General features: G+C 40.8%; 1 protein-coding gene across 2 annotated transcripts in view; it reads left to right on the top strand.

Annotated features, from left to right (window-relative positions):
• TEK (TEK receptor tyrosine kinase) overlaps nt 1–14,392 on the top strand; it is a 90,750-nt gene that overhangs the window by 40,260 nt on the left and 36,098 nt on the right. For both annotated transcript variants that reach the window (XM_031449587.2, XM_010985500.3), the window contains exons 3-8: nt 3,038–3,148; nt 4,156–4,308; nt 7,502–7,633; nt 8,101–8,241; nt 11,033–11,161; nt 13,908–14,059. In XM_031449587.2, coding sequence (XP_031305447.1) covers nt 3,038–3,148; nt 4,156–4,308; nt 7,502–7,633; nt 8,101–8,241; nt 11,033–11,161; nt 13,908–14,059 — 818 coding nt within the window. The remainder of the gene's footprint in view (nt 1–3,037; nt 3,149–4,155; nt 4,309–7,501; nt 7,634–8,100; nt 8,242–11,032; nt 11,162–13,907; nt 14,060–14,392) is intronic.

Genomic DNA, 14,392 nt, shown 5'->3' with positions numbered 1-14,392 from the left:
CCAAAGGCTGAAATATGGTGCAAGGGAAGTGCTATCCTTTGTGGTGAGTCAAGAGAACCTCCAACACTATGTCTTCATGACACTATTAATTCCCTAGTAAGACATCATAGGAGCTCAGAAGGGCCTGCCTAGGGACACGGCAGGATAGGATAAACATCAGTATATTGCAGCTTGCTGCTGACTCGTGCATCTGGGGAGGAAGTGGAAAATCCATTTGAAATGTGCCAAAACACGGCTTAAATTGGCTCGCAGACTCTAAATGGCCGAAAGGTTTTTTTTTAATCAATGGCATCATCCAAAAAGTCAAAAGCAGTTAGTTTGAACCTCACTATAGATTCCATGTGGGGGTAGGGAGGTGTAAAAGAAGTTTGAAAGATTTTCACATCCAAAGATGTGTTTCAGAGTGTCCCATCAGAGGAAATAAAGGTTATTTTTCTTCCTATTTTCATTTGAGAAATAGCTTTACTTTAAGAACATCCAGTTTCCCAAACATGATTTGTGAAGTTGACAAAGAGAAGCCATTTGTATCAAAATAACTCAAACGAGCATGTTAAAAGTATAAAGGAAATAGGAAAATTTGAAATCACATTCATGCATTTATTCTTTCATTCCACATTTGCAACTTTATATACATTGCTATGTAATTTAGTCTTTACCAAATGCATATCTGGTGAAGACTATTATGACCTCTTACTTATAGATAAGTCTTATAACTATTATAACTTAGACACATTCATATACCTAGTTCCTCGTGTTGGACCTGGGATGAACTCAGGCCTAATCCCAGGGGCCAGGTCCTAACCACAACCCTGTGCTGCCTTTCAAAACCATCGTGAACCTACCTTCCTGGAACACTCAGCCTAGTAGGGGGAGATGCACTATGAGTGGGGCTCTGATGGGGAAGTGCAGGGTATATGGAGGACAGAAGGGGGCACTTAATCTGGACTCCAGGATCATGTGAGGCCCCTGGAGAAATTGACATCTAAAAGGAGACTGATGAATGGGTAGGACTTGGTGAGACACAGGGGAAAGGAAGGAGCAGAAGAAAAGGGAGAAAGCTCATGACTTGGATGTGAGTGATCACATGATCTCTTGGAGGCACTGAGTATGGCTCAGAATGCCTGGAAGCGAGAACTAAGGATGTGGATCTGGAGTCTGATGAGTCTGGAGAGCTGATGTCTGGAACAAGTGTAGAGGTCTGGAGTTTTGTCTCAGCTTCCACTCTTACTCACTGTTAGGGCTTGGGGAAGGGATTCAGTCACCCTTAACTCTTTCTCCCACTTTGATAGACTGTGGATATCTTGTCTTCACAGGGCTGTTATAAAATTATACAAAATAATAATGGACATAAGATGATGTTATTACTCTCTTGATCCTTATTTATCATTAAATAAAGGAGATGACTGAAATTTAGCTCAATTATTCTTCATCCATGAGAAACATCTTTGTTTATAACCTTTAATACCTCGATTTTCTTCTCCATCTCTTAAGGAATGAGTGAGTTGTGTTTTTAATTTGGGTCTGTGAATGAATTAGCCAATCTAAGTGACCTTGAGCAAGTCATCTTCTAATCTAGGCCTTAAGCAATCTCATTTGTAGAATAAGGTGGTAAATAGCCTATGAAATGCCTCTGGAGCCAAGCTGCTTTCTTCAAATCCTGGCTCTCCCTTGAACTTGCCGTATAATCTTGACCAGTTTATTTAACTTCTCTGTACCTTGATTTCCTCATTTGTAAAATTAGGATAATTGTACTACCTATCTCATAGAAATATTGAGAAAATTAAATGTGTCAAGTGCTGAGAACAATACCTGGTCCACAGGTGCTTATTGTTTTCATGATCCAGTTAAGTCACATGACCTCAATCTCTGTGTACTATGTACAAGCCACACTCCATCAGGAAGCCCAAGGTGCAGTGCTGGCTTGTGGACACTTTTCATTAGTCCTTAGTAGGTAACAATCAACCCAGAGACATAAATCAGTGCAGGAGGTGGCAAGCTGGGCAGCAGTGGAACTCTGATGTGACTGTATTCTGACCCAAGAAAATAGGGAGTTTAAAAGGCAGAGTCTGAATTAATAAGGAGCCACAGTGTGGGGAAAAAGAAAAGCCACATTGGAGTTAAGCCTAGTGGGGAATCTGGGTTCCTTTTCAGAATACAATGCCGAGTGAGAAGTCCCATGGTCAGCTGAACAGTCTTCACACAAAGGAGCAGAAAATATAAACAAACCACATAGAGAGGAACAACAGCATAAAATGGTCAGGAAAAGTTCTCACAGGAGCCCAGGAGTATGTCACAGAGGGCAAGAGCTGTCATCGAGATTGCTGAATGAAGTACCTGGTCAGTGTGAGAGGGAGCCTAGGGAAGTGCCCCCCTCCAGTCCCCTACCTGCCTTCCCTGCATGGTTGGGTTGGGCCACTTTCATACCGTTGAGAAGGCTGCCACTCATGGCCACGCTGCGCGTGTCAGCACAGCGGTGTGGCCTTTGTTTATGTTTGGGAAGGATACTAACCTCTTCTAAGCCCCCAGGGGTTTGGCAGACATCATTTAATGTCCCTAACAACTGTTTATGGTTGTTACTTTTACTTCTAAGTTACAGATAAGGAAGCTGAGATGGTCAGAAGTGAAGTAACTCACTCCAAGGGGTTCAGTAAGTGGCAGAGGGTGGCGTTAAGCCCAGGGCTGTCTTATCCCAGAGCTCACAGTGCTCTTTGATCTACACCATTCTCCCTCTGGGTCTGCTGGGGCCACCTGGGACCACGTGGGTCTACGTGGGGCCACATCACCACCTGCACTACAGCATCTATGTGGGAGTCTTGCAGGGCACCACATGTGGGCAGCAGGTGCTGAGGAGAACAAGCGGATGTATCTAAAGCCTGGATCCTTCTGAGCATGGTGCAGAGGCATCTTCTGCCCTCACAGGATAGCTCTCTAAGCCATTGTGCCAGGCAGGCCTCCTCTTCTGATTCAAAGTTCAGTTGTTTGTGGAAAAAATGTGTGACCTCGTTTTCTCATTTGTTTTTTCTCTCTCTTTGGAAAGCCTCCTTCCTTCCAGCGACTTTAACTATGACTGTGGACAGGGGAGACAATGTGAACATATCTTTCAGAAAGGTATTGATTAAAGAAGAAGATGCAGTGATTTACAAAAATGGTGAGTATGTGCTTTGTTTCACTCCAGCCCTGTAGTGTGAGACATTAGATAGCACAAAATATATTGGGTCATTATCTTATTGCAGTCGCGAGGGCAGATGTTTGAAATGAAGCTGCTGTGATACAAGCTAATCAGATTCTGTGATGGAAGCTGTCTTAGGCAATGTGTTTGGATACTTAAGTAAATTAAAGTGGAGATTTATATACTGTATCACATGTGAATATACCTACATTGTACATTTATGAGTGTACAGTATGAATTATGAGTGTGCAATAGAACCACATCATGATGTGATAGGTGGGGTCTCAGTGCTGCCATGTAAAATGTGAGGCTGTTTGTTTGCAAGGAAATGACCAGAGTGAGAATGGAAAGCCAGCTGGAGGGTGGGCAGAAGGGTATAGCTCAGTGCTTAGCGTGCACAAAGTTATGGATTCAATCCCTAGTACCTCCATTAAAAAGTAAATAAATAAACCTAATTACTACTCCCCCCCAAAAACAAAGTAAAAAAGAAGACCGATTGGTGGTAGTTGTAGGGGGCCAACTGTGCAATCCAAATCTGTCTAGGTCCAACTACAGTTTGGCTCCACATGGTGGCAGTTGCCTGGTCCAGCTGATATACTGATGGGGACATTTCTAAGTCCTGTGGGTGGATAATACTTACAGATTAGTGATTCTAGATAACTCTTAATTGATTAGTTGACAGGGTTACCTGACATTTCCCCCAGCTTTGCGTGTTCATGTCTCCCTGCAGAAGTTAAGGATTTTACCATCTTCATGTGTCTGGTGGTAGATCCCATAGACTAACCTATGTGCTCTAACACTGTACTTTTCTCAACTTTTGGGAGAGCATTGAATAGCTCAGCCTTTTCATTCTTTTCCCACATCCAATATGCTAGAGCATATTTTCTAGATCAGCTCCGGGAAAGCTGACCAAGTGGAGGGACCAGACAAGGAAGGGAGGGGTGTTTTGAGTGTGACTGATTGTTCTCCACTCCTCTCCCTTGCAGGTTCCTTCATCCATTCAGTGCCCCGGCACGAAGTACCTGATATCTTAGAAGTGCATCTGCCTCATGCTCAGCCCCAGGATGCTGGAGTGTACTCGGCCAGGTACATAGGAGGAAACCTCTTCACCTCGGCCTTCACCAGGCTGATAGTCCGGAGTAAGTGATTGAGAGGCCACCATCTGGGGTGGCTTAGTTGTTAGGATTTTTATTGCAAGTAACAAAACTGACTCTAGCTACTTAAGCAAAAATCAGGGATTAGTTGGAATTATGCTAAGGACTTAAAAAAAACTGATGGAGTTGCTGACAAGGAAGTTCTAGAAGAGACAGACTCAGGGAAGACCTGGGGCTCAGCGCTGGGGAGGGAAGTTGGACTTTCTCTCTAGGATGCTACCATTATCCAAACTTAGCTTCAACGAAGTTTCTTTTACTCCTAAATGTTGAACTCTCAGGATAGAGAATCAGATTGGCCTACATATGTCAGATGTCTGCTCACCTAGACCAATGAACTGTAGACAAGGGTGGAGCCTCATAGCATAGTGTAAACACTAGGACCACACACGTGAATATCAGCAGTGTCCCCGCACAAAATGGCAATCACTGTGAGCTGAACAGTTCCTGAAAAGTGTCTGCTACGGGGGGAGTTGGGACTTCTGGGTTGGCCTAATATCTAATTAAACTTTAAGTCTCCTATAAATCCCACACTTTACAGATCATTTAACTCTCAGATGTGATTTCTGTTTCCATGTCTGAAAAATGCAACAGTTAGAACTAATGAAAACTTTTTCCCCCCATTAGAACTATTAAAGTGGAGAGTAACTGTTGCCAGTAGTTCTTACAAAAAATTGATCTACAGAAAGCAAAAAAAAAAAAAAAAAAAAAAAAATTGCCCTGGACTTTTCCCAGTTATACCAGGTATTCATGATATTAAATGAGTATCAGGCCTTCAGGTCTAAGTACTTGCGATGCTCTGTCATTCCTCTAATGATTAGTATCCCTAACTCATGAAGAGTACTTACTTTGCTTTGCATTATATTCATTCATTCATTCATTCATTCAACAAATCTATATTGATTACACGTCTCTGCCTGGCATTGTGTTGGTGTTGAGAATACAAGAAATTAAGATGAATCACTGCCCCTTGGGTAATTCCTAAGCAGAGCAGGTACATAAGTAAATAGATAAACAGACATTGCAGTATGACAATAGAAGTATGAAAAGTGTGGTTCATCTAGTTTGGGCAGGTGAAATCCCTTTCATTGCTCTTCACTCATGGAGAGTCTGAATGGTAAGGACACAGTTTGCATTCATTTCATTAAGATGGTCTCTCCAGTATGATATAGCACCATGGACCAAGGGTACTCAGAGTCTGGGGTAAACTGGCAGATTTTCAAGCAATATCAGACACATTAGATGTTGATATATGGTAAAAGGTTTAAAGCTTCTTTTTTTAATGTCAGAAAAACCAAAAACCACATGACTTAGCATAGACTAGAATTTAAGATTCCTTTGAACTTTTAAGATAAAGCAAAAGATTTCAGACACATTTTGATCTCCCACTTGTCTTCTTTTCAATTGCTAGAAGCACATTTATTCTCCTTTGCTCTTGTTTCAATAAAACTGTTTGAGAAGCAGTGCTACTATCTAAAATTATTCTAAGAACGCTTGAGTTGGGCCACAACCATCCCATTTAAAAGTATTTTTCCCCAATTTGACCTCTTTGATGTTTAGTAAGAAATGAAGAACCACTGAAGGCATTTGTCCATTTCTCCCAATGATCTCTCTAGGAAGAACTGTTCCCCAGGAAGAGTCAGTGCTTGCAGACTGTGTATTAAAAATCGAACTTGTTTTATTTATAGGATTTCTTTTCAGCATAAATTCTCTCCATGACAAGAGATTTCTCAAAAGCATTAGCTTTATACGATTTCTCCCTGTTTGCCATGGATTTAATAGTTTCCTAAAATACAAAATCATAAGGCTTTTGAAGAAAATAACAGAAGCCTGACTGTATACTTGTTCCTTATCTTTGAACTCTTTTCCTGGCTTCTGCATCCCTGAGAGATCACCCAATTATTTCCTTGAGCTTAATCCTTTCCTCCTTCCCAAGATTAGGAGTGAAGTTGGGGCAGGGCTACAATAGGTACAGGGCTAGAGACATGGTCTGATGTAACAGGAAGCCCACTTTCTTCATCATTGTCTACCATCATTAGTTTTCAACATGTGAGGATCATCTGTGGTCTGGCTCTCAAGAAATCACTAATTGTGCAGAAGTATTTTTCCCTTCGTGCAAATATTAACTTTGAGGCATTTTGTAGCTTTATCTGTTAAGTAGATGCCTGTAAGACTGGGTCTGTGTTGACAGTCTTCCTGATTTAGAGAAAATACTGATAACCAGGAGTTCTTGCCAAGAATATTATAAGCTGTCGGCACAGGTCCAAGCTTACCACCGTGAGACTGATATTCAGGGACAAAGACATTAGTTCCTTTCAGAAGAAAAATTAAACTAAATTCCTGACCACAAAAGATCACTCCACCCCACTCCCCCTGAGTTTTCCTTATATCAGAAGATACGCTTGGACCGAATTAACAATCTAAAAATCACCAAGTGCTGGAGAGATGGAACCAAGAAATATGAATCTAGAAGCATTTTACCATTGTTGTACTTTAGGTTTTGTGTATCTTGTTTCCCTTATTACATGTTTTGTACCTGAAAAATAGGTGGGTGCTTCTAGGTCCTGCTTCCCCTTTAGCTGTATCCCCTCTCCACATACTTGAGACTGGCCGTTCTCAAACTCTGGTGTGGCTCAGCATTACCGGAAACAATTGCAAAGCATAGATTGTTGGGCTACCTCCAGAGTTTCTCATTCAGTAGGTCATGGATGGGAGTCTGGGATTTACACTTCTAACAGATTCAGGTAATGGAAAAGATACTGGTCAGGGGTCACACTTTGAAGACCATTACTCTAGTCTAACTGTACCTCTGGCTCCCCAGACGTGCCATGCTTTCTTCCTGACCTTGCCTTTGCCTAGAACACTCTCACCAGCCCTACCTTCTTTGTCACGTAGCTGGTCCTGCAGATTCAGCTCACCTACCACCTCCTCTGGAAAGCCTTCCTTTATGCCCTCTCCCAACCCTTAGATGGAATTAGGTATTTCTGTCTTTGTCTCTGTCATTATTTTCCATCACTTGTCTGCTTCCCACATTGGACTCTTAGCCTTTAGAGAGCAGAGATGGTGTTTTATTGATCTTCATTCACCAATGTCCACTCAGATGACTAACATGTATCAGGTGCTCAATACAGCTTTGTTGAATGAATATGCTTTACTCACCATAGTCTCCTCTTAACAAAAGGATGTGAAGCTCAAAAGTGGGGACCTGAATGTAACCGTGTCTGCACTGCTTGTATGAACAATGGTATCTGCCATGAAGATACAGGAGAATGCATCTGCCCTCCTGGGTTTATGGGAAGAACGTGTGAGAAGGGTAAGTCAAGAATACTTGATGAGTAACTTGTGGATTTAAAAAGCCATCATTGCTGGATTAGAATTTTAGATCTGGACACTGTTGGGAATGGAAGCTGACTGATCTCTGTGAGGCCATATTGTACCTTTGTGTGAATTCAAAAAAGGTACCCTTTCTCCTTATTGTCAACCACTGGAGAGTTGTAATAATTGTACAGATCTGTGGCATCTATGATGTGAATGTTACTCGCTAGGTTTGTGCAGTACCCAACCTGCACGACTAGGGGTTGTAGCTCCAATGTCCTTTCCATGAGGCAGTTTCGTTTTTTGTAAAATGGGCCATAAGGGTATGTTCACCCTGCCTATGCCACAGCAGAGATTTGATTATCTTCTGTGTTCAGTGGTCTAGGAGAGACCCTTTAAAAGAAGAATCATGCGTTTCAAGAGGTTGCATATTAGACTCTGAATTATCTTTTTCTCACCTCAAAGCTTGTGAACTGCACACATTTGGCAGAACTTGTAAAGAAAGGTGTAGTGGACCAGAAGGATGCAAGTCCTACGTGTTCTGTCTCCCAGACCCGTATGGGTGTTCCTGTGCCACAGGCTGGACGGGTCTGCAGTGCGATGAAGGTATGTACCTGTCACACTCCTGAAGAGAAGAGGTTCTAGCAGCTATACCTTGGAGATCTGACTTACTGAAATCATAGTGTAAGACATACCTGGACTATTCAGTCAACAGTCCATTGCTAAGCAGAGGGTCTTGAATCACAGATCTTTTCATCCAAAGTTAATTAAGCTTTCATAGTAAGATTCTGGACCTCATGGAAAGTGCTTCTCATACAAATCAACTGGGGATCTTATTAAAATGCAGATTCTGATTTAATAGGTCTGGACTGGAACCTGAGGGTCTACATTTCAGGCTCCCAGGTGGTGCTGATGATGTTGGTTTTCAGACCACACTTGAAGTTGGAAAGCCATAGAAGATTTGTTTTTTGGTTTTTTGTTTTGTTTTGTTTTGTTTTCAGTGCATCCAAAATATTGGTCCTTTTAGGTCAGATCCAGAAGGATCTGGGATTTGAAAATTGAGGAAGTTAAGATCCTACCTTCCATGGACCTTTCTCAAGCTGTACTAACTTCACCTACTCAAAGATTCCTTCTGCCTTTTCTAAAATACACTTTCCCATTTGATGAGGCTCAGAGGTATATGTTTCCCATTTACTTTCTAGTATGCATTTCACATTGACTATTACACAGTAGCTTAACATGAATCTGTGGCCAAATATGCTAGACCTTCCCTAACGAATGTTACCGTGGTGAATTAGCCAGAGCGCAAAAGCGTTTCAGTATTTACCTCACAAAGCCAACTTTTTCCATATCTGGCACTGTTGGAAGTTGTTGTGAAGTCCCTAGCAACTTAATAACAATGCTCTAGGGCAGAGAAGTTCATTAGAAATAAAAACAAGCCACATGTGTAATTTAAAATTTTCTAGTAGCCACCCTAAAAAAGTAAAAGAAGCAGGTGAAATAATTTTAATATTTCAGTTAACCAAACATATCAAAAATATTATCATTTCAACATGTAATCAATAGAAAAAAAGCATTAATGAGAAGTTTTACATTCCTTTTGTTGTACTAAGCTGTGAAATCTCAGTTTGGACTAACTACATTTTAAGTGCTCAGTAGCCATCCATGGCTAGCAGCTACCATACTGGAAAGCTTAGCTCTAGGAGCTTGGAGTAAGAGGGCAAAGAGGAGAGTTACACAAAAGTAAGCTTCAGCTACCTGTAAAACCTCCCTCAGTTCGTCTAAATGCTATATCTGCGTCCGTGGAACATTAAAGGAACCATAGCAGTGAATGAATCCCACGTGGTCTCAAAAATGTACACCTTAAAGTAAAAGGTGCTTCCAAGTAGGTGCAGATCCACTTCCTCTTTAGAGAAAGAATATGTTAAAAATCATATGTAAATTTAAAAAACATGTGCAAATGCGAACACTTTGCCAGGGCCCAGAAGGGATGCATGCACGTGAGGAGTCTAGAACATAAGCTTCATCACCTTCCTAGTGAATATAGACCCAGGCTTATAAGAGTACACTTTTTAACTCTTCCCAGCGCATGCCTGGCTCAAGAAATCACTAAAATTTTATGAACTGAAATATTTTAGTATTCTCCCAGACTCCTTCCTTGGACCTCCAATTACATGTGTATTAGACCCTTTGATATTGTCCCTTAGGTCCCTGAGGTGCTAATAATTTTTTTCTAACTTTTTCCCTATCTAAGTTCTTTAAACTGGGTATCTAGTGATCTATCTTTAAGTTAATTGACTCTTCTACCATTTTCTTTCTGTTGCTAAGTCAATAAGTGATATCTTTATTTCAAATATTGTGTTAATCAGTTCTAGAATGTCTTTTTGGTTATTTTTTATAGTTTATATTTCTCTGCTGAGATTTCTCATTGTTTCATTTGTTGTGAGCATATTTTCCTTTACTTCACTGAGCATAATTCTTATAGTTGCAATTTCCAATATCTGGGTCGAGGTTGGTCTCTGTTGATTTTCTTTTCTCTTGAGAATGGGTCAGAATTCTCCATTTCTTTTATGTTGATTGTATTTTGAACATTGTGGATATTACATTGAGGAGACTCTGGAGTATGATATATTCCTTTGAGGAATGTTGGCTTTGTTTTGTTATATTCTATGAGGCAATCAACTTGGTGTGACTCAAACTGCAAACTCTGACTCTTAGGCATCAACTCAAACTCAGTTCATTCCTTTTATCCTTAGCTGGGCTGCTTTGAGTCTGCACTTAACATGTGTAGTTCAGAGGCCAGCCAAAGATTTAGGACTGTCTCTTTCTTGTTTTCCCTTTCTAGATTTTCCCTCTCACTTTCCAGTGGCTGTAGTTGCCCTGACTCTGTCCTCCAGTTCTTCAGGGTCAGGTTTCCTTTGGAGTTTTAGCTTCCCCACATAGCGTCAACTGTACTCAACCATTAGACTAAAAGCTGAAAAATAGAAAGCACACTGTTTACCCTTTTCCAAATTTCAGTTCTTCTCGGTACCTGCCTGGTCAGTCCCCATCTCTCTTAAGTGTTTTCAGGTAGTTGTTTTTAAAATAGAGTTGTTATTTCTGAGAAGAGTGGCCTGATAGGAGCTTATTTAGCTCTCCTGGAAGCAGAATTCCCCAACCCTTTAATTTCCAGGTAATTCAGATAAATAATGCAGATAAACCATACACTACCTTATATGAATCAACAAGGTTGATAGCTCGAAGAGGAAAATAAACGTAGCCACCTATAGCCTGAGTTTTCATCCTTCCCCTATATTTTTTTTTTTATATCTTGTAGCCATTTTCAGGGACCTTAATGACCTCAATGTCTTTAAGCCTTCCCCTATATTAACACTGGTTTTTGTTGCTTTTGTTACAGCATGCCAGCCTGGTTATTATGGGCCAGACTGTAAGCTTAGGTGCAGGTGCACCAATGGGGAGATGTGTGATCGGTTCCAAGGATGCCTCTGCTCTTCAGGACGCCAAGGAGTCCAGTGTGAGAAAGAAGGTAAAGCAAGGTAACACTGTAGTCAGGACCATGTTCAGCATGTCTGAACCAAGTTTTTCTGCCATAATTCTTGCCGCAATAGCCCAAGATTCTCAAATTCCTTCTCCTTCCATCCGGAGGTAGGGAAGAATGTATCCCAAGTTCTAAAGGACAGCTTTCTGATTCTTTTCTGTGGGCTCTCCCACTGGCCTTTCCACTAGGAATTAATCTGTGCTCTTTGTAGCACAGTAAGTGGTAACTGGCCAGCTGAGAGCTCTGTCTGCCTCTTCTGCTCCCTTCTCTAGGACCAGCCTTTTCCCTGGATATGCACAACAGGGAAAGAATTACATTGAAAAGAAAGATGCAGAGAAAGAAAAAGAAAAAATGTTCTCAAAATTAAATCTTAAATAATTCCAGTTCAGAATTAGCATAGAGCAGAGGTCAGCAAATCTGACGAACAAATCAAATCTGGCCTCCTATCTTTTTTAAAAAACAGTTTTAATGAGAGAGAATTTTTATACCATGAAGTTTATCCCTTTAAAATACACAATTCAATGCTTTACAGAGTTGTGCAACCATCACCATAATCTAATTTTAGAATATTTTCATTTTACCAAAAGAAATTATGTGCCTATTAGTAGTAACTCCCATTCTCCCCTCCTCCCAGACTATTAATTTACTTTCTGTCTGTACAGATTTATTTAGTCTTGTCCTTTCCTATTCTATAAATGGGATCATATAATATGTAGTCTTTCGTGGCTGGCTGTTTTCACTTACCGTATTGTTTTGGAGGTTATCTTTTTTGTAGCACCTATCAGTACTATATCTCATTCCTTTTTATTGCCCCACCATCTGTTGTTATAAAAAAATGTATTGGAACACAGCCATGCCCATTTGTTTACAATATGTTGTGTGGCTGCTTTTACACTATAACAACAGGGTTGAGTAGTTACCACAGAGAACACATGGCTTGCAAAACTGAAAATACATAATATCTAGTCTTTAAAGAAATTTGGCTAATCCCTGCCCCCAAATATACTTTTTTTAAATGAAAAGCAGCATATTTTCATGTACTTTCAAAATTAAAAATAATAAACATACATTAATTTTTCAATCAATCAAGGATAAATTGCATACAATCAGTGGTATCTACTCTGAAATCTATATGCAGAGTGGTAAGACATTGAGTTTTTCTCTGTGACTTTGAAAAACTGAAACAAATATGGGGGAGCAGGGGAAATAACCAACATTTGTTTTGTCAAAGACTTGAGTTTGTCAGCTTTCACTTTCTCTTCCTCCCCAGTGTTTGGGCTTTGATTCAGGGTGGGAATCTGGGAGGGTCTAGGAAGGGAAAGAAACATTGTGGGGCTAACAGAAGTTGGATTCAAACTGGGCAGCTAACAAGCTTAAGGATTTGAATTTTCTATTTCACTTCTTCCTTTCTGTTCTAAGGCTGATGTTGCAAAAGATGTGAGGATCTCAGACTTAGACCCTGACCACCTCCCCAACCCTGGGCTTTCAGGGAACAGCCCCTATTCCCTAACACGCTCTCCCACCCTCCACCTGTACATCCACCTCCACCTCCACTCAACTGCAGAAAATTCAAGGGGACAGTGAAGGAAAGACTTGGTTTGAAAGTATCAAAGCAACTTCGAAGAATTATTTGAGCTGATGAATTTGGCAAATTTTCTAATCGTGGTCTCTCCAAGTCTGCAGATATATCCAGGAATTACCTCTGTGGTTATTAGACCTTTTTCCTTCCTGTCTCTTACACTTTACCTGTTTCACCCCAGGCCTGAGAAATAGGATATCAATATAAAATACCAATGTTGAGGTGTTTACGTCGACCCCACCTCCCACCACTGATATGGAACTGCACATAAGTGACTGCCGTTCTTTGCTGGAAGGGACTAAGCCACTTTTCCAGTATGTTTCACTGAAATGTTTTAAGGGCATCTCCATCTCCTACATTCTTTACTAAATGTTGGACTGTTTTCAGTCATGCCTTACATTTAGTTATAAATGGTCCAAAATTCTCTTAAGACCCTACAGTTCAGAATAAAATGGTTGTATTTCAGGATTATTCATTCTCCACTATAAATGTATCAGGCAAGGAATCCTGATAACTTTGTTAATACTCGAGACATTTTTTTTTTCTTTCCATATTGGCAGCAATGTTTTTGACTTGGTTGTTGACTAGAGATTGATTTAGGGAGTTTTATTCCTTTTTACTTCTTGGATATAAGTGTGAATATTATTCATTGTCTGCCACTTGCAGACTTCCCAATCAGTGAGACATCTCATATAACAGAACTGATGATGACACTGTTTTTCAGGGGGCTTACAGGGTGGAAGAAGAACTAGTCTCTAGTTTCGGTTTTTGCTTTTGTTTTTGTAAAAATTTTCACAAGAAGCAAGAGAGGGACTGAACGGTAGAGCCTGCAGGGATGTGGTAGTGATGGTCATTTCCATACTGAGATTGTACTTCCTAGGTCCACTGAGAAAATACACCATTTTGGTGAAGAGTGTGGATTCTGGATTTTTAAAGATCTGAGCATGAATCTGGACTCTGAGCTTCAGCCTCCAAATCTGCAAAATGTGAACCACAACAGCACCCACCCCACAAGTTTATGATGGGATGATAAAGCAATATAATATTTGCCAAGCTTTTCCCCAGTGTATGACTTGCTAAATGGTAGTTACTTTTATTATTTCTGTTTCTGCTGTGTTAAGGATTAGATTTCACAGTGTTGCTTCCTTCATTTAGGCTTGCCAAGGATGACCCCAAAGATAGAGGATTTGCCAGATCACATAGAAGTAAACAGTGGTAAATTTAACCCCATCTGCAAAGCATCTGGCTGGCCGCTACCTGCTAATGAAGAAATGACCCTGGTGAAGCCGGATGGAACAGTGCTCCATGTAAGAGTTATTCTTAATCTGCCCTCCTGACATCCCAGATGCTCTCAGTGTAGCAATCACCCTGCCACAGGCTGGATTCCATTCAGGCCTTGCATCCTCCTAAGCTAGGGTGTTAGCTTTGTCAAAAAGAAGAGTGTTCAGCATAATCCATTTGACTTTAGATAGACCTGATCCCACATCTCCAACTCATAAACCATGATCCACAGAATCCCTTAGGTCTGAATGCCTACCTTGGATCTCTCGCCCCTGCACTTTGTCCTCATTGCTGATGCTTACCATGGGTTAGGGTGCTATCACAGCACTCTTCTTTGATGGAAAGGACTAAGCTACTTT

The sequence above is a fragment of the Camelus dromedarius genome, chromosome 10 (assembly GCF_036321535.1).
Source record: "Camelus dromedarius isolate mCamDro1 chromosome 10, mCamDro1.pat, whole genome shotgun sequence".
Lineage (NCBI taxonomy): Eukaryota > Metazoa > Chordata > Mammalia > Artiodactyla > Camelidae > Camelus > Camelus dromedarius.
Note: the sequence above shows the minus strand (reverse complement) of the source record. Positions and strands in the feature narration are given on the sequence as shown.